The sequence below is a fragment of the Equus przewalskii genome, chromosome 1 (genome assembly GCF_037783145.1).
Source record: "Equus przewalskii isolate Varuska chromosome 1, EquPr2, whole genome shotgun sequence".
NCBI classification, from domain to species: domain Eukaryota; kingdom Metazoa; phylum Chordata; class Mammalia; order Perissodactyla; family Equidae; genus Equus; species Equus przewalskii.
The window spans coordinates 5473542-5493270 of record NC_091831.1 but is presented as its reverse complement, the minus strand read 5'-3'; the positions used below and the strand labels follow the sequence as shown (position 1 = coordinate 5493270).

Below are 19729 nucleotides of genomic sequence, written 5' to 3'. Positions count from 1 at the left end.
CACAGAAAGAAAAAAACCAAGCAAACAAAAGTCAGCCACAACGTAGGCTGGCTTCCCCTGTGTGCCCCGCAAAGCATGGTCTCAGCAGCCCTGGGCTAGCATCCCTTCTGTCCTGCTTCATTGCTCTGGGAATTGCTGATCAAGGAGCTCACCAAGCCTTGGTCTTCTCATCCTTAAAATGGAACTCCTCAGGCCTCCTAGGATTGGCTGCAGACTGTGAGAGAGGCACCGTAAGCAGCCGCCAAGGCACTCGAAAGGCCCAATCGATCTCATAGCTTCTCTCCTTCCCTTTTCTGGAGGACAGTGCCCTTCCAGGTAAGACCAAGAACCTCTCCAGTTGTGGCACTGTGCTGTGCAAGCTCCTCAAGGACAACCCCCTCCTGAGAGGAGTAGATCATCCACGGGAACCACCCTCTCTCACCCCCAGTTTTGTAATGTGCTTATTTCACCTTTTCGAAGGTTTTGCTCAGTATTACAGTAATCATCTTCCCCAAGGCCTTGGGCCAAATGAGGGCGTTCACTTGATAAAGCTTGACTTTAGAGGATATCCTGGGGTGGCTTTGTTTTTGCTCTAATTCTGTACTTAGAGAAACTGACAGTTGTGGTTTCATGCTAACAAGTGTGAGCCCCAAACCAATACCAATACGTTTTTTGATCTATTTGTAGAGCCCGCTGTTCCATGTAGTGTTGCTTTGTTTAAAAAAGAAATTAGTTCAAAGTTTAATTCAAAATTATTTGTGTTTGACTGGAATTTAGTCAGTCATGCTCATTCATTTACCTACCCAGCCATTGACAGAGTGCCCCCTGGTGCTCCGCCTGACTGGTGTTTTCCTCATGGGTTTTAGTTTGGTTGACTCAGACCTGCAACTCTGCTTCTGCAAAGGATGTGCTTCTGCCTATCACTGGGCTTTATTTTATGTTAAAATGACTCAAAATTACATTGGAAGGTAGCTTTGAACATTTCTATCAATCCTCCTGAAATACTGAGGGTGCCTTCCACTTCTGGCTTCTCCCCATGCTTGGCCCCAGGCAAATACCACAAGGCACTCTTTCCAGCATCTTCCCAAGTTCTTTTGGGGGATTGGAAGGGGTGGACTCTTGTAATAAGTTATTCTTACAGAAAAGTAGTTCCACATACCTCTGATGATCACCTCTTGCCCAACACTCAATGTCGCCCTCCACTTCCTGCTGTTTGCTTTGCAGTTGAACTTGGCTCCTCTGCACTGGGACTCTTTGACTATGTCACTCAGATTGATCCTCAGTTGCTTTTTTGTAGAGTCTTTGGAGTTTTCTGTGTAGATAATCATGTCTTATGAGAATAAAGTCTTATTTTTTTCTTTCCCATGTCTTTGTCTTTTTTTCCTTTTTCTTGCCTTATTGCATTGGTTAGGACCGCCAATACCATGTTAAATATGAGTGGTGAGAGTGGACCTCCTTGCCTTGTTCCCAGTATTAGGGGGAAGCATTCAGTCTTCCACTATTAAGAATAACGTTGGCCATAGATTTGCCCAAGTAGATTTAAAATCCCTTAGTATTAGAAGAACTATTTCTTCTGCTTTTTGGGCTTCAAGCCTACATCACAGTTCAAGTTTTTAATTAGTGCAACAATTTATTATAGTTATGTCCTGGGACTGTTGTCTTTGGTTTAGACTGTCTAGCCTGGCCGCAACTAAGATAAGAAATAGTCTATTTTGGTGCAAAACACTGTGTACCGCTTTAGCTATTTAAAAATAGTGGTGATCAGAAGATGATTCCACCTTCTAGCAGTGCAGATGTACGATGACAGCTGAGCATGGTGTCCAGCCATGCAGAGATGCAGACTAACAGCTCTAGTGTGAGGCTGCCTTACTGGCCTCTCAGTCAAGAACAAGAGGCTCATGTCTGTTAGCTGAGGAATGGGTCAAGAAGATGTGGCATATCCACATAATGGAGTAATATTTGTCCATAAAAAGGTATGATGTCTTGGCTCATGCTACAACATGGATGAACCTCAAAAACATTATACTAAGTGAAAGCAGCTAGCTGCAAAAGGTCACGTGTTGTAGGATCCCATTTATGTGAAATGTCCAGAATAGGCAAATTCATAGACAGAAAGTAGATTGCCAGTTGCTGGGGTCCAAGGGGTGAGGAGAGGATGGGCTGGGGAGCTAATGAGCTAATAGGCATGGAGTTTCTTTGGGGATGATGAAAATGTTCTAAAATTAGATTATGGTGATGGTGGCAAAACTCTGTGATTCCGATAAAAACCATTGCTAAAAACCATAAAGTACGCTTTAAACAGGTGGACTTTATGGTATGTAAATTATATCTCAATAAGGCTGTTAAAAACAAAAAGAACATGAGAACTAAATTAATGAGAATGAGCAAGCTGGATAATGATTAAGCTGGAAAACTGGGGTGAGGGGGCCACCCCAGCAGGTTTCAAGAGGCTATCTCTGGGAAAGATGGGCTGAGGGGACCACTTCACCGGGAGGGGGCATTGTATGTACAGAAGGAGCCACTGACTGTCGCAGCACCTCGGGGGCTAGATGCCAAACACTTCAGATCTAGGTCAGCCCCACCATCAGCTGACAGGAGAGTTTGGGGCAGGACACTTTTGAAAGCTGGTGATTGCAATGAAAAGAAGTTATTGTCATCTAGATAAGAAGGCCTCAAGAAGACCCCGAACAATGAAGCTAAAATGGGCACATTCAATTAGTGCTGTAGAGAAAGAAGTGGCAACTAATGCCTAGTAACCAGAAAATTAACTTTTTTTTTTTCTTTTTCTTTTTCAGACTATAGCCTTCGTTTTCCCTTGGTGAGTACAAAAACTTTTTAAAAATTATTTCTGGTATGAAGTTAACTGGCTAAAAAAAAAAGTGTGGGACTTTATTAGCGAAGCATTGTCTTCTAGGGAAAGAAGGCCATGTGGTCAGCATGTTATATTTGAATTTTATGCCTTAACTTGCTTGAACAGGCTCCTATCACACTTTTTGTTACATCATTTTTTTTCTTTTGCGTCTAAAATCTGGCTCAGCTGTTCAGTGTCCTGAAATGTATTGTTGAGAACACAATTTTCACATTCTTTCCTTTCACCGACTTGTCCTTCCTTTAAAGGGGCCTTGCCTTATCTCGGTGACACACATTCAACGACACTTAGGGAGCACAGTGGCACATAATTGCATTGATGCTAATTGCTTCTTAAGTTGATCTGCTGTGGAGAAAACTTTTGAAAAGGAGCTTTTCTGGATTGCACTTTTGGTACAAAAAAAAACCAGCGTCGTCACCACATAATTTTTTGCCTTTTGGGGTCCAGGCAACCTTCCTTGGCCTTGAGGTCCTCGTACTTAGAAAAAGAAACACCATCTCCTTTTTGTGTTCTACTTAATCAACTTAATGGTGTTAAGTTCCCTAAAGAAATCGAGGGAAGAAAATCGAGGAGTTTTGAAGTAGCTGTAGCATGTGGGTAGACAGTGCATGGTGTGCTGTGGTGTCCATGCTCACCTCTAATGTGTTTTCCAGGATGTGGGCGTCTAGGACGCTGTATTTGTTAAATGCATTATCTTGTTTGAAACACTTGACTCTGCTCTGAATTACTTTAAAGTCAGTGGGTCAATTATTTTGCCTTGGCTGGCCCCCTCTTTTAGGGGATGTGCCCTTTGTGGCACTATTGCCTCTGGGCATAAATGTTTATGGTTATTCCTGATGTGATCAAATGCGTTTTGGGTGCATGGACTGTTTCTCCCTGTCCGAAGGAATGGCAAGTTTAATCAGTGATTGATTTATCAGGATGGAGAATAGGAAAGCTTCCATTTGCTACCTACTAAACCAATTTTGTTGTCCATGTTCTCCATTGCACTATCATTGGATGTTGTCAGTTCTGAATGGCATGATCTACTTGAGCAGTTGTCAATGGTGGGATCAAAGAGAAGGATCATTATTGGAATACTATTAATGGAATAGAGACTTAATTACAAGAAGTCTGCAATCCATTATTGCCTCAGCATCCTACATGAGAAGTATTGGTTTGTTCATGTTGGTTTGAATGGGTATTAAACATGGTGCTCATCAAAAGCAGTGGATCCCTACCTGTGGAATGAGATATTTGGGGATCAGGCCCCCACAGACTCATGTCCTTCCGAAATACAAGGCACAGATTATGACTTGTTAAAAGTGTCTGACCTTCCCCGTCCTTGACTCTCCACTCAGCACCGGCCCCCCACACTCAGTCTTGCCATCCACCCACTGTAGGATTTCCTGACCTCTTGGCAAGTTGACCTGCTACGTGGTGTGAGTGGGTGGGCAGCTCTCTCAGGTGAGTGATCCTATGATGTGCTTCCAGGGCTCCCCCCGACACCAGCATCGTCTCAACACCAGCAACAGATTGAGAAGTTTGTACCCCATCCAAAGGTGACTGAGTGTTTGTCCAGGAGTCGACGTCTTACTTCTGTGTCCACCACAGGCACTTGGTAGCCAGAGTAGCTTTGGCAGCATGTTCCTCCACCTGGTTCCATCCTTTGCTTCCATTTCAACAGGAGAGTAAAGTTCTGCTTTAGGAAGCTGTATGTTTTTAGACTAAGAGTGCTTCTGATTTCAGGAATCCTCTTCAGTGTGAGGAAAGGGTGTCTGAAGCGTGACCCTCCCCACGGTGGCTACCTTATCCACTGCCTTTGTTTGGAACCTGCCCCCTGGCATCAGAGTAGAACATCACATTTGTCTTTTAGCCCATGGCATTTTCATTGCTCAACATTTGAGACCTGTTCCAGAACTTTAGGATTTCAACTAATAGAAAGGAATTTATTTCTAATTTGTAAGAATGGAAACTTTGAGTGGGTTAGAGCTAATTAAATAGCTCGCTTTGGACAGGGCAGGAGAGAGTAAACTTCCCGAGGTTGGAGACGGTCCCAGGCCATCGTCCACATGTGGTGGGCTGGGGCAGAGCAGGAGCGTGGTCAGTAGCTACTGAGTGGACACACGACCCTGTGTGAGCCTCCTTTTCTCTCATCTTTCAGTCACTTCCTAGGATTATTGTGATGTTTAAGGGAGATGACCCAAAGTAAGCATTTAATAAAACTGTCATTACTAACATCATCACAAATTTATGGCAACTGTTTCCAACTTTTTAAAGAAAGCATTTAACTGGGTAGTGACATATATGCCGATACTATAATGGATATCAAAAGGAGTTCCCCTTTCTAGCAATAATCCCTGATTTATCATTAAAAAAACCAACACTATGGGGGCTGGCCCCAGTGGCGCAACCGTTAAGTTCTCACGTTCTGCTTTGGCGGCCCAGGGTTTGCTGGTTCCCAGCGTGTGGACCTAGGCACCACTTGGCAAGCCACGCTGTGGCAGGTGTCCCACATATAAAGTAGAGGAAGATGGGCACGGATGTTAGCTCAGGGCCAGTCTTCCTCAGCAAAAAGAGGAGGATTGGCAGCAGATGTTAGCTCAGGGCTAATCTTCCTCAAAAAAAAAAACCCAAAAAACAAAAAACAAAACCAACACTATATTAATATTTCACCTTTAAAAAGAGTCAAATTTTTTCCCCTGTTTAACTGGATTAAGAGGAGTCTTTTTAGCACAGCCACCCAGTCTCATGTTTTTCTTTTTCTTTTTTTGGGGTATTTACAAGTAAACTTGGGAAGCAATACTGTAGTTCTTGTTGATCATCCAGCATGACCAAAGTGCCCTCACCTGGAGCGGGCTTGCAACCCTGTGGCCCTCAGGTGCATAGTATTTCAATAATGCAATGGAGTTTCAGAATTAAGAATTTAAGGAAGGCACATAATTAAGGTTTAAATATTTTCTCAGGCTCTTGGAGGTCTTATACTGTTATACCAAAGGGTAACCACCAGTAAGTAAAATTAAATGATACTGTAGCTTGACTACTTCCCTGTGCTTCTTGGAAATACCAAAGGAATAAAAGAAAACTAAATTAAGTGCTAATATTAAGTAACAGTGAATTTAATTTTAAAACTAACTTAGAATATTCATTCACTAGCCTTGTCCTCTGTAACAATCTAAGCTTCCTCTTTTATCAGTTTCAATATGTGTGGTTTTTCTCTTCCAAGTCACTTTTCTTCCTTGGTGTTGGTTTGAATGGCCGCCGTGGCAGAAAAATAAAGGAATCTGAGGGTTTTTTAAAAATAAAGTACAGGGGCCTAGTCTGTGTTCTGCCAGGACAGGGTGAACCACTCTGAGCGCACTTTCTTTCCGCCCACCACAGCTGGGGTTACGGTTCTGCTGGTGGAACAGGCCCCCTGTGCCCTGTGCTGGTTTTCTGAATTTGCAGAACCAAATGAGAAGCCTGATGCATGATGTGCACAGCACAGAAGATTTGAAACCTTCTAGGATATTTGATTCCTGTTTCCTTCCTTTGCCCTGTTCTTGGGCTTTTATTAGCATCAGTGGGTTCCACGAGTTTCCTATCTGAGCAAAATGTGTTTCTCCCAATGGTGACGGAGTTAGTCTCCCATAGGCTGAAATTAGAAGCTGACAGTAAATTGGAAGAAGGCCTCTGGACCTGATGGTGACAAACAGACTAATCCCTCATTTATTTCCATTTCCATTTTCCCCCCAGGAAAGTTTCAGCATTCTTCCAAGAAGTACCTCCTAAAAGAGGCTACTAGGTAATCGTTTGTCATAGAGCAAAGGCGTGGACTTTGAGCCGTCACGGTTTCCACCTAGAGGAAATAGGAACACAGCTTTCCTATATAAACTCATGTCTCATCCCCGAACTTCCAGCAGACCCACTTCAGAGCTGGAATTTTTCTAGAAATCCTTTTTCAGCTGACAGGAAAACATGGATTCTCGCAGGCCAGGATGGCTCCTCAGCGGCATCCCCGTAGGAAAAGAGGTAAAGGGGAGCCTTTCTTGTCATTTGGAATTGATGTCATGGTTGCTTGTCGTATAATTCCAAAGGTATTTAAAAATTAGGTTAAAGAATATTATCAGGAAGCATTCATTAAATGAAAATTTGGCAGGCACCTCAGTTAGCTTTGTCCAGCCCTGTGCAGGAAATCTGGGAGTTATGCTTCAGGAAGCCGTTTTAATGCACCACAGCTCAGCCAAGTCGTGCACGGGGATGGCAGAGAGGAGCCGTCTGCTGTGGGCCTGGTGGGTTGTCAGACTGCCAGGAATCCAAGTGGGGTTCACCTTTGAGGAAAACAACCCCCAGCTACTGTTGGGACTCTTCGCTGGCTGGATGACACATCAAAGTCCCACCCATTTTAAGTTGGACATTTCCTCTTTATATAATCAAACTCACCCTCTTAATTGTCCTTAACAACTAGATTTGTGAAGTGGTGTTTTAGTTAAAAATGGCAGGGTGAGAAGTGCGAGGTGCCTGGGTAGCAGGACAATGCGCTGGTCTTCAAAGAGCTTGTAGTGAGGGTCACGAGGCAGGGCCGACCTGTGTGCAAGGCCTTCCTGTTGGTGCAGATTATCTTGTAGAAGCTGAGGTGTCCTCAGCTGCAGACCCAGGCCCACTGCCTGAGGACGGGCATCATTCACACGGGGGATAGAAGATAAGACATTATAAAGCCCTCTGGGTATTTAGAGAGATTTCTCAGACCCATTGGGCCACAGAATCAGGAGTGAGTTCTGTTGTCAACTGGAAGGACGTGGACCAACCCCCATTTGTTATGGGAACTCATCCCCAGCCTCAGTCCCATCCACTGGGGGACATCCCCGTGTGAATCGGGACGTTGAGCAACAGGACACTTGATGCATTCTCTTCAAAAATTGCCAATTTGAAGTGACTTTAAAACTGCTTATTATGATGCAGAGTTTGGTGTAAAGTATTTAAAGTGTTGGAAAAGGAAAAATCCCTGTGGAATTGCTGAACAAAAATGTGTCACATAATGGATTTGCCCTTGTTTTGAATAGAAATGAGCACAAGCAAAAACAGAGTTTGGATTCATCTTATTTTATCATAGGGGCTGGTTGAATTCTAACAGCTTTTTAAAAATATGTTGATGGTGTTTAACTGATTTCAAACAACTCTACCGAGATTGATCTGCTGTCAGAAATGGTGCGGATTTTGTGTTCAGGTGCTGTGTATTAAAATATTTTTAAAGCTTTCACGTTACCATGTTGCTGCTGAGAAATTAAGTTTTTAAAAACGTCATGTTGGTGGGAACTGTTATTCGCAGAAACAGGACTTGATCTATTTCCTGTTCTGCCAGATAACTTAAATGCCTTCTGCTGAAAACATGAATCGCATTTATGATAACACACATGCATGTGGAGCACTTTACAGTTTACCAAGCATGCTCAAGTTCATTGTCTCATTTGGGTCTCAGACATACCTGGAGGCAGTCCAAGTGTGCATTCTCACCTCCACCTTAAAGATGAGAAGACAGAGACCCAGGCTGGTTTGCAGAAGTGATTTGCCAGGACAGCGGGAAGGGACACTCAGGTTCCCTACACGGTGCCAGGGTTCCTCTCAAGCCTAGAAGCCAGCCAGCTCTCATTACCACCACCGAGGGTGAGGTGCAGACCTGCCAAAAAGAAAATTAAAGTTTCCCATAGTGAAAAGTCGTATTTTAGAGTTACGCAAGGAATAGAGCACATTCATAAATAAGAACACATCCCGTGGATTCTGCGAACAGTTTGCTGGTAGATAATTATATTTTGGAACAATTTTATGATCACTTGAGTTGATCTTGGCCGGGGTTCCGACCATTTCCGCATGTTATCTGCTGACCAAATCCAGTTTTCTAATCTCTTTTCACACACTTGCCAGGCTTCCTTTCAGCGCAGCCAGTAGTTGCTGCTTTCGCTCACCCCGCGTTTATCAGGTATCTCCCGCAGGCGTGGAGTTGTGCAAGGTCTGAGAAAATGAAGCGGTAGGTCCTAGTTCTGATTTCAGGAAATATGGCCTGTCGGGCCGACATTCGAGTCCTTTCTTTAGCAAGTATGATTGTGTGCTTTGCAAGGGAGCCTGGGAAGGGATTGGACAGAAATAGAGTTCAGTTCTAGAAAGCTGAATGACTTTGACGTGTCCCTTCATGCCCTGAGTCACACCTTCTTTGTCTAAAAAGTAAAAACCGGATGAGATTTTTTTAAAAGTCCCTTCCAGACGTCAAGTTCTCTGATCTAGCGGATGCTTCTCTGGATTTTGACTTAACAACAGAAATCCCTCCAAAGAGGCCACTGCTGCGTATCAGGCATGTCTGGGGCCACTTGCGTTCATCGCCTTCCCTTCTGGGATGAAGTTTGTGCATCGTGATGTAAATGTCTTAGAATCTCCAGTTTGGAAAGAAAGCAGCTGTCTTTGGCCCTTTCTCTTTCCCTTCTCTTATTTGTGTTTGCGCTCCCACTGCCTTCTGAAAGGAGCAGGAACATGTAAAGGAGGGTTTTATTAATGGAAAACAATGTTTTGAAAAGCGATCTTTCTCTTTCCACGATGTTGCTTACATGCAGGAAGTAAACGCTGGGAATCCGTAGACTTTGACTTTAAAACTTAAGCAGAAATATTAATTAATACAACAAAGGTACTTTCCCCGTTGTTCTGAGATCCATTCTGGTGAATGGCTCTGGGGGCTGTGTCATTGTTTATTTTACCTGAATAAGTGATTCACGGGGGAGGCGGGTCACTTGATCTTGTCAGAAACCACGGAAACCCCCAAGGCCACTCTGCTCCCCTCTTCTCCATGAAAGAGAGACTGGAGAGTGTATGTTGCTGAGATGGAGTTACAGATCCTGAAAGCACACAATTGGAGCAAGATCCAATTCAGAGGCATCACTGTTTCCAAGACCTATTTTTGGCTTCCTTCCAACATGAAGCCAACAGCGACATTCTGTTATGCTGTTTCCCGTTGTGGGTGGATTTATTTAATTTTTAATGAGTGATTCACTATCCATAGCTGTGTGTTTTCCTCCTGTTGAGCCGAGGATTAAGTCATGTTTCCTTTAAAAAATTATTTTTGATATACTCTGAGTAATGTGGTACTCAGAGTGTTTGAGACGAGGGGACAGAGCAATATCATCAAGAGAAGGCTTTTAGCCTCCCCCGGGCTCCTGTGAAATGGCAGTGATGACGTCATCCTACCACTGTGGTGTTCTCCCTTAGAGGAGACTGTGTCTCGTTACACATCCAAATACATTTTTCTATAAAAATGTTTTTGAAAGTTGTGTAATTTTCTTAAGCGTCTTTTTTTGTGTTTCAACAAATCCATTCCACTTGAGAAGCCACGTGGTAGGTTTCCCTAGTGGAGAGCCTAGTGACGTAATCAGTTTCCACGCAGTGTTTGTCACACTTCCTGTGTCCACTCTGTCTACTCCAGGTGGCCTCTGTCCACCCAGCTGGGATCTGATAACCCCTTCTGGTCCATAACCTTAATTGGAAATATCACTGGGGGTTGTCCTGGCTGCCAGAGCGGTTTAACTCCTGTTGCAGGCTCAGTCCTTGCCGTATTGCATCCGCTCATGGGCACCTCAGTGCTACTCCTCCGGGTGAAGGAGGAGTGCAGGCCTTCCGTCTCTCCAGTGATGCACTCTGCCTGGCTGAGCGCAGAGCGGTGAGCCTGCCAGACAAGCAGTCGAAAGTCGTGCCCTACACCCAGCCCCAAGGGCGCCCAGCATCGGGTTTACATGGTGCCGTCTGAGAAGCTGGGTATGCACAAGGATGGCAAGCACAGAGACCAAAGAGGTCCAGAGGCAGCAGAGACAATACAAACCAGAGAAGAACAACAAAGGAAACTGGGTGGGGGCAGGCGGACTGCTCAGTGGAGTGACCAGGAGAGGAGCAGAGGACCAGCCGGCCTAGGGGTCAGGAGGCCCAGCATCTATCCTAACTGGCTGTGTGGCCTTAATCAAGTCACCCACCTCCTAAGGGCACCCATCTCCTTAGCCGCCCACCTCTGCAAGGCTCTAGAATTCTGTGCTTCCAAGATGAGACCCTGGAAGACATAGAAAAGTTTTAGTACAACATTAATCGCACGACAAGGTGTCTGTGTTCAAGATGAGGACTCTGAGAAGTTCAGGGTGCGATGGCAGATGGGGGTGTTGCTCTGCTTTCAGGACAATCTGCTTTTAACTGGCTTCCCAGGCCTGGGCTCAGGGCTTCCTCAGGCTGTTTCGCTGGAGAGGAGAGACAGTTCATCAGGGCGGCTGCTCAGCAGCCTCCCAGGCCTGGTGAAGCTCAGGAAATACCCGGGCGCTCTCAGGGCCAGACTGCAGGCCTGGAGCTGCAGCCTCGATGCCTCCGCCCGTGTGCTGTTGCGCCACCGTCAGAAATCCGGGTCCCAAGTCAGAAATCCCAGTACTGCACCAGAACTCCAAATACTGAGCCCGAAATCCAAGTACCTCCTCTAGAAACTCAGGTACCAGGTCCCAAATCCCAATACCTGGTCAGAAACCAAATACCTGGTCAGGGACCACGTCTGGGCATTTGTAATAATGCTGCAAATGGGAGTCTTTATCTTTTTGGAACACGTTGACCCTTTCTGAAAATTCATTTTAAAGGTAAAAAAATTTAACTTTTATTTCAGCTGGGCTACAACGTGTTTTATAAAAATGTGTCTGTTGTATGTATCACAGTGTCCGTGGGGAATTTGAAAAAAAACTTGAAATTGCCCCTAGTCACAGAACCAAGTGGGCCTGGTGGAGGGTAAGCAGATGAAAGGGGTTCATTGAAATTTCTAATCCAGATTCCATGGAATACAGAAACCAGGGTCAGCGGTGTCTCAGCAATCCTGGTAATGCTTCTCTAAGTTTCTTAAGTCCACGGTAAAGGGTTTTCTTCAAGGATATGGTTAAAAGAGAATTAAATACTAGTCTTGGGAAATGAAAAGTCAAATTCAAAGAATGGCCTGATGATTTGGAGCTATCGGTTGAGCTATAGAAGATGCCTATTTTTTCAAACTCCTATTTTCTTCTTTATCCATGATTTATATAATGTGTGACACATAACTTGAAGCCAATGCTTGGTTGGATCCTTGCAGAGGGACAGAGAACAATGGATTTGGCTCCCATGCCTGGCGTGCCTGACTGTGACATGTGGGGCGGTGTCAGCTCCTGGAGGACCAGGAGCATCCTAATTGTCTTTGAATCCCCAGTGGTCGCCCAGCACCTAGCAGATCTCAGGAACTGCACGTATGGTTGATGGATGAGTGAGTGAATGAATGGACAGGCATGGAGAGTGGGGGAAAGTAGGCAGTTAGCAGAAAGAGAATTCCATCTTTGCATTCTCCATAGCGCCTGGGGCAGCACTTAGCATGAACAGAGCCAGCTACATCAAATGCTGGATTGCTTGTTCAAAGAGCAGGGAAAAAAGCTTTTTCCTTTCTTCTGTGGCCTCTCTCCAGACCTGTCATGGTGTTTTTTTACCTTCCACTTAATGTCCTGCTCTCTGGGGTACGGAGATGCTCTCAGACGGTGCGGACCCTCATAGCTGCCCCAGCCTCTACCTTGCAGCTTGGTTGGTGCGGTGTGCATATCAGGGACCAGGAAGTGGACGGTCAAGAACCATCCTGGGGAGGTAGCAGGAGGCAGACCAGGTGTAAGTCAGGGCTCCAAACCCCTGGTGCAATGAGCTGTTGTCCCATCAGACTTCAGCTACAAAACAGGAATTCAGAGAGAAAATTATTACAGATTTCCGGACAGTGGCTGCAGAGCTTTAAGCCCCAGGTACTGAGCCCCTTCTGAGTGGGCAGTTTCTCTGTTCTCACACCCCTGAAGCTGAACCCTGGCTTGAGAGACAATGGTCAGAGCACTGGAACGTTCACCCGTGGTTTCGCAATAAGAGATTTCTTTTCCAGAGGAACATGGTCCATTTCCAGCTAGAGCTTTAATTCTCTCTGATTCCATTATTAATGTTTGGAAGGATTGTCCTTCCCTGCCCACCCTGTCTAGTGCTGCCAGCTCTCCCTACCCGACTCCCAGCTTACTTCCTGCCACCCTGTTTCACTTTCTTTGTATTGTCATTAAAACACGTACTGCTGTTTGGAACAGTTGTATTTATCCATTTCCTCCTCATCCGAATGTAGACCCCATGAGAACAGGGACCTGTCTCTCTGTGCTCGCACACGAGTCCTGGCACGACGAATGAATGGATATGATTTAATACTCCTTACACTACTTTACATCCTTTTTGGCACAAGATGGATATAAATAAATAAAGTCAATTAAGACACCTCCAAGTGTCTCAGTAAGTCTCTGGTGGTTTTCTCTGTCCAAAGTCAGACTGGCTTCAGTGATTTCTTTCATGGATGAGGCCAAGTTTGCTTTATTTCATTCTGTGGCCGTACAGGCAGATGTCAAACGGGCATCTTGGTGCATTTCATTCACTCTCTGCCTGAACTTCAGGGAGAGCTGCATTCCAGGTCTGCACTGGCCCCCAAACCGGGCCAGAACTACAGGTTTCAGCTCACTTTGGGTTTTTGATGGCCGTTCTCTTCCCCACCCCCACCCCCATCCCCAGGATTCCTAACTGCTAGGGGATCACCCACCAATCAATCACCTACGAGCAGTGAAATTCCATGTATTGAGAAGGGATATGTTTTAAATCAACCCAAGATGTAGTCTAAGGTGAGGACCTGTTATCAACTCTAGGTTTACACACCGAGAAGAATGAATCTGGCCTCAGCACCAGCCCCGTGGTGTCATATTCCATCAGAGCAGAGCAACAGCACGTGGCAGGAGAGCCCCCACCTTCCCCTCATGAGACAGGATGGACCCAGGATTCAATCTCCAGCTGCTCAGACCTGAGATCTTTCTTCTCAAAAAGGAGAATCCAAAGTATGTCTCCCAGGTGATGGTGTTCTGGCTTCTGAGGATGAGGGGTTATGATAGGCACTGAGTCTACTCATGAGATGGACCAGTCCACCTGGCTGATGACAGCAGGAGATTGATCAAGCGTCAACTGCACCGTGCAACATGGTTTTATTGCTTTTCCTCCATCCATTTCCCTGGAGAGCATGGTGTGCCTTGCTTCTTATTAAATTTGTCTGAAGCCCAGGCACCCAGGAAGAGGCATGGAATATTCCCCCTAGAATAGCCCCTGCAGCTGGGAGCTTTCGAGATGTGACAGAGCCAATTTTAAGGGTCCAAGTCACAGGGCTAATACGAATCTTGTGAGTTGTGGAGGTATTGGTGCGCTCACTCTTGTAGGAAGAACAGCAAAATGGTGAGACTCAGCTTCTGAACATGATGCTTTCTATGACAATAGGCTGCAGTAACACCAGAAGCTTCCCTGCTTGAAATTCAGAGAGTGTTGACCAAACTCAGGGATAAAAAAACCACGGTGTTAATTCTGAGATCCTATCCTGTATCAGGGCACGGGGTCAGTTCAGGCAGCATGATTTATTTTGCATATACAGGTCTTTTTCACATAACTTCCTTGTATTTTTTTCAATCACTCATGTCACCTAATTTCCCAGGATTTGGAGGGTAAGACAGTGATGCCAGCAAGTTGATGTAAGAAGGTGCTATAAGAGCTCCCAGGTGCTGAGAGCTCTGGGGTCCAGGTGCATGCCCAGCCCTTGCCTGCCTCACTCCTTGGTTCCTGGAGCCACCCTGAGAGCAGGGTCTGGCCACCACTCGCCAGTGTTCAGTCCTGTGCTGTGCCAGAGGTCACACAGCTAATTTACGTGTGACATGCTCGACTTGAACCTTGGTCATTCTTCTGGGTGTGTAAACCTGTGGTTGATGACAGGTCCTCACTTTGGACTCCATGTTTTATTGATTGATTTAAATCCTGTCCCTTTTCAAGATACGAAATTCCAATGTGAGTAGGTGGTTTGGGTTGGTAGGCATATCTCTTAGCTCCTGGGAATCCATCTGTACTGGATAAAGCCATTTTTCTCCCTTCTGGAGGGGAGGAGGTTAGTCCCGGGTGGTTCACCTCCAGAAGGACAGAGTGCAGAATGAGGACCTGCCAAAATGTGCCTGTGGCAGCCAGAATACCAAATTCAAACACCAGCTCTGCCCTTCAGGGGCTGCCTGACAACAAATGAGTCATGTGGATTCTAGGGCCTCCATTTAAAGGTCTTAAATGGATCCCTGAGGCCCCTGAATTCTTGAAGTCTGTGGATCCAGAATAGCACCACAGAATTATCCAGCTGGTGCTTAGCTGATGGCCCAGAGCCTGCCAGCAGGGTATGAAACTGGACTGGACCCAAGGCTTTCTGTGGTTTCGTAAATAACTTCATGCAATAGATTGTTATAAACACCTACATGAAAAGCTTGTTTTCCACTGTTGCTGCACTGTTTGATTAATTCTTCTGAATGGCATAACAGGATGACTAAAGTAAGTGTTGCTTGGGGTTGTGGTGAATTTGCTAAGCATCAAAGGAAAATTGTCAGGTCAAGAACCTAATCATTCTTACGTGCCTCATTTAGCATTCTGTCCATGTTTACACCCACTCAACACACGCACACACACTGAAAAAAATCCTAGTCCACCTTGAACTAAATGGATTTGACCTCTATTTCTAAAATGTGTGTTAGCATGAAATAGGGAGCTTTCTTTGAGAGTCCAGCAAGCGATCTTCTCCACCTGCTCCTGTCTTAGCTGCCAGCCTTACTCTTAAAGAATCTGGTTTCTCTGAGAAAATTCATGTCGTGGACGTGTTGTTGCCAGGAACCAGAGCAATTCACTTTTCATTTCAGCATGATGTAAAGTCTCGTGTGTTATTCCCAGTGTGGACGTGGAGCAGTGAATGATGTCTAATTACTTGGGAAGGGCAAGAGCTCCTCTAAGAAGCACACCCGGTGTCAGAAGCTTCTGTTACTCAGCAACACATAGCTTTACCTACATTTCTCCAAAGGCAGTTAAATGGGCTAAAGACACCCAGTTATATGATAGCATATGAAGGGGACAATCTCAAACCCTGCCCTGTTAAAGTCATTGCTTCCACACTAGAAAATAATCACCCAAGAGAGGATTTGGGATGAGAGCTGGCTGCATGTTGCATCTCAGTGGATGGAGAATGAAAGAGAACAGTGGGACCCCATTTTTCCTGTATCATACTAACTTTGGGTTAAAGTATATTCAAATTGCTCAGGATTCTAACCATAGAATCTCCAGCTTAAGAATCTCCTTCAGAACATTTCTACCTGAGGCTTCCCCAGTTTTTGTAACTGTGGCACCTCCCACTGGAACGCATGTCAGTGAATTCCCATCCATCCAGTGCACCGCCCGGCTGTCAGCTTCCACCCTCCACATCACTTCATGTCAGCAGCTGAGCTCATGAAAACTCTTCTTTCCAATGAAAGAGGCAGAGAGGTGCAGGGACGGCTCAAACCACACGCACTGAGGCTCTGCACTCACAAAAAACGGGACTGACACATCCTGGCTGTTGGGAGTTACTGTAAATGTCGCAACATCATTTCTTTATAAGTGGGTGTTGTAAGAAGTGTGTCTATTCATTGTTGCAGCCTCAGGGTCTGAGGCCCCCACGGCATTCTTTCCTATGTAGAGAGAGTTTTCTTTCTGTTTCTAAAACAACAAACCTTCTCAGCTCCAAGCCTGTCCAATCTTAATAGTGTTGTGGCAAAAAAAGAAAAACAAAGCAAACAGCAAACAAATACAGGGGCAGAAAAAAAGACGAGAGTGCACAGAGAACACGACTCAGACTCAGGTTAACTTCACCAATTTCCGCCAAACTTAGACTTAACATTTTCCTTGAAGTTTGGCTTTAGTAAATTACCTGCGTTTTCCAAGTAGCAGTCTCTGAAGTCCAATCCAGATGATTTCTCCCGTTTTGATTAGCATCGCCTTGTCAGGAGGCCAAGCCAGCTCTCAAGCCCATTTGCTATAGAGCTAAGGACGCTGACTACTGGCCCTGAGTGTCCAGATAGACTCGCCTTTGCCCAGAAGGTAAAGTGATGAAGTCCGTGTGCTCCAAAGGGAGGCTCCCACCTACCATTTCAAGGCAGTCTGCGGTGTCCCTCCCCTCCTGCGGGGCTGTGAAGGGGAGACACCTCTCCCACAACCTGGATGCAAGGGCTAGAACCTCAGAGTACCAGCATCCTTGAGGTCAAGGCGAGTTTAGTCCATCCCTTAGGAAACTAGCTTGAAAACTGGAATCAACTAGCTTGAACTGGTGAATCAATAACATTCGCCTTTTTTATTTAAGCCAGACTTCACAGGTTAGAGACCTCAGGAATCTATAAAAGTACAGGTACACGTATTTGCATATGTGTGTGTGTGTGTACTAGTTACAAATAAAAGGCAATATAAGAGATGTACAAATAGGAGAACTCAGCTGTTGCTTCAAAAATAGCAGAATATGGCAGAGGTTCAATTAATGTGAACTGCCAACAAGCAAAAACTTGTATTTCCCCGTATTTAGTCCTGTTACTTTTGTCTTTTGAAAAGCATTTCTCAAGTCATTGGAAATAGTAAGCAATCTCTCATTAAATTAACGAAGGGGAATAAATTAAAGTATTTTAAGACATTCCTTCGCCTGGGTTTAAATCTCGCTGCACGCGTTTACACTGGCGTGTGTGGACACTTCCATCTGTGCCCGTTCATCACCACCATGAGGTGAAGCTAAGGGTTCGATTAACTACGTTTTACATAGCCAGGTGTTTGTTTTGCGAAAAACTCGTGCCGTGTGAAACAAATGATTTGATTTAAGTGTGCGCTGTGACTGCAATGGGAAGTAGTCGAGCACACAGCAGCAATGCTGCAGCATCACCATGGCAACCGGTGGAAATAATGGCCCCCTTCGGGAATAAGAGAGATCTCCAATCCTGTTGCAGGCGAGTAGCCTTGGCTGTCTGCAGTAGAGATGGTTTTTTGATGATTGTTTCAGAAACTCCTTATCAACAGAAAATGAATGAGAAGCGGCGTTTTCAGAAAATAAATGGATTTACAGACAACTGATGTGATAATCTAAGTCACCAAGGAAGGCGAGGCGGTGATTCGAGAAGCCAGTGGTGAAGCCAAGGGCATTCCGTGCACGCTGTTATTCCAGTAGCTGCTCAAGGCCTGGTCACTGTTCCTGCCACACAGAACTCTTCTCTAGTGCTCTTGTTGACCTGGGCTGCCATCTTTTACAGCCTTTCGATTTCTGTCTGGACTTTTTCTTTATTGGAGGCAGAAATAATTGGAAACGAAAAAGAGTATGTAACTATCTCTCGCAGTCCTTGGCACATAGAAAAGAGTCCATAAATAGCACCTCGAATTCTCAGGACAAAATGAAAGTTAAGTGTGGGCTGGTCAAAGGAATTGTAATAGTATTAAAAAAAAGAATGTGAGAGATCGCAGCAGACCATTCTCCGGGCATCTCATGCTGCCTTGGTGCGCTTACGTCAGTGTTCCTTCCGAAGGATGTGAAACTGTTAGACCTGTCTGCGCTCATGTGTGACACCTGCGCCCATAAGCACATCCACAGGGAAGGGCACTTTCTTTATGAAGCTGCCACATTCCCAGATAGGGTTTGACTCTTAGAATGTGAAATTGAGAAGCTCTGTAAAAAACCCCCACTTTGTCGCAGGAGAAGGAGAACTTGGTGACAACAGGCAGCACTGTGAGCTTCAGCTTTGCAGATAACAAACTAGAGAGTAAAACTGGAGGGTACGTTTCTCTTTTTATTTTAGGAAGTGCTGTAGAAGAAAACAGAAATATTGTTGATATGAAAAGTTCTCTCTTCAAAGCAGCATCATGCCGGAAGGAGAATTGTTCTGTTTCAGCCGAGCGGGAAACTCCAGAATAAAAGGATTTAACCCTTAAGCCCTGTTGAGGGGAAGGCACTAGTTATTTGTGTGCTGAGAAGCCTCTTCCGTCACATTTTCTTCAGTTTCGGTTGCACTTCCATCTAGTTTGGCCTTGAAAGAATGCTTTTGAAAGTATAACATTAACAGTAACTTTTATTTGAAAACTGAATCTGGAGCGGAGCGAGGGAGGGGATCGTGATGGAGGTGGTCCCTCATCCAGCCTTCCTCCCTGGGGGCCGTGAGTCCAGCTTGTCCTGGGAGCTGGGGCTCCCCCTGTCTCTTCCTTTCCCAGCGCAGTGCACCGAAGCCTTCTGATTACCCAGCTGGGACTGCCGACTGCAGCAGCCAGCAGCCAGGTTACATCGTTCCCAGCAGCCGGGCTGGATCCTTCTCCACCTTTCTTACTGATTTATTTGAATAATACTTAAGAAAAAAAGTCACTAGACGGCTGCGAATGATAAATTTACTTTTAAGTATTTATTTCAACTAGGGATGAGGGACTCTCCTATCACTTTTTTCCGCCTGGATTTTTGGCTCTGGTTTCTGATGACATAGTCTGAGGACCGGCAGCCGCTAGCCTCACAATTACAAAGGGAATACCCACGCAAGTAATGGATTGCCCGTTGCATCGGTAGCCTGCTTGAAAATGTTCCAGTTATCAGCCAGCGAGACTCCGGTGCTGTGGACATGGGTATGAACGAGTTGATCACCCAGGGGCTGCCCTCAGAAAGCGGTGCTCTGTAAGTATCCATGGATGCAGAATACAGACATGAAAAGGGATTTCCGGAATGTTCCTCCTGTCGCTGGTTTAGGTTGTAAGAAAAATGCATTTTCCAACAGTTTTTAAAATTTAGAGTCTAATGTTGCTGCTCGCTGCTATTTTAGGAATGTCACAGCAGTTCCACGCTTTGTCAAGTTTGCGTGTGAGCTTGCTCTGTCAGTTTGTAAAATGTAACCACGTAGGTGGTGGCTTAGCAGTTTTGTACAAATGATTCACACCGGTTTTGTCTTCCTACTTCATTAAATTGCTTTTTAACTTATAAGTACTTTCTCTCTCACTTAAAATATAGTAAGTAAA

The 19729-nt window shown here is 45.2% G+C and overlaps 1 protein-coding gene across 15 annotated transcripts in view; it reads left to right on the top strand.

Annotated features, from left to right (window-relative positions):
* PTPRE (protein tyrosine phosphatase receptor type E) overlaps positions 1 to 19729 on the top strand; it is a 171706-nt gene that overhangs the window by 61811 nt on the left and 90166 nt on the right. For 11 of the 15 annotated variants that reach the window (XM_070565995.1, XM_070565541.1, XM_070566044.1 and 8 more), the window contains exon 2: positions 2775 to 2797. The exons of 2 other annotated variants lie outside the window; for them this stretch is intronic. Coding sequence is in view for 4 of the 13 variants with exons in the window: in XM_070565457.1 (XP_070421558.1) it covers positions 2775 to 2797 (23 nt within the window). In the remaining 9 variants the exon portion in view is untranslated. Of the gene's footprint in view, positions 1 to 2774; positions 2798 to 17404; positions 19392 to 19729 lie in introns of those variants that run through there. 2 more of the 15 variants (XM_008526104.2, XM_008526097.2) reach the window with 2 other exon arrangements.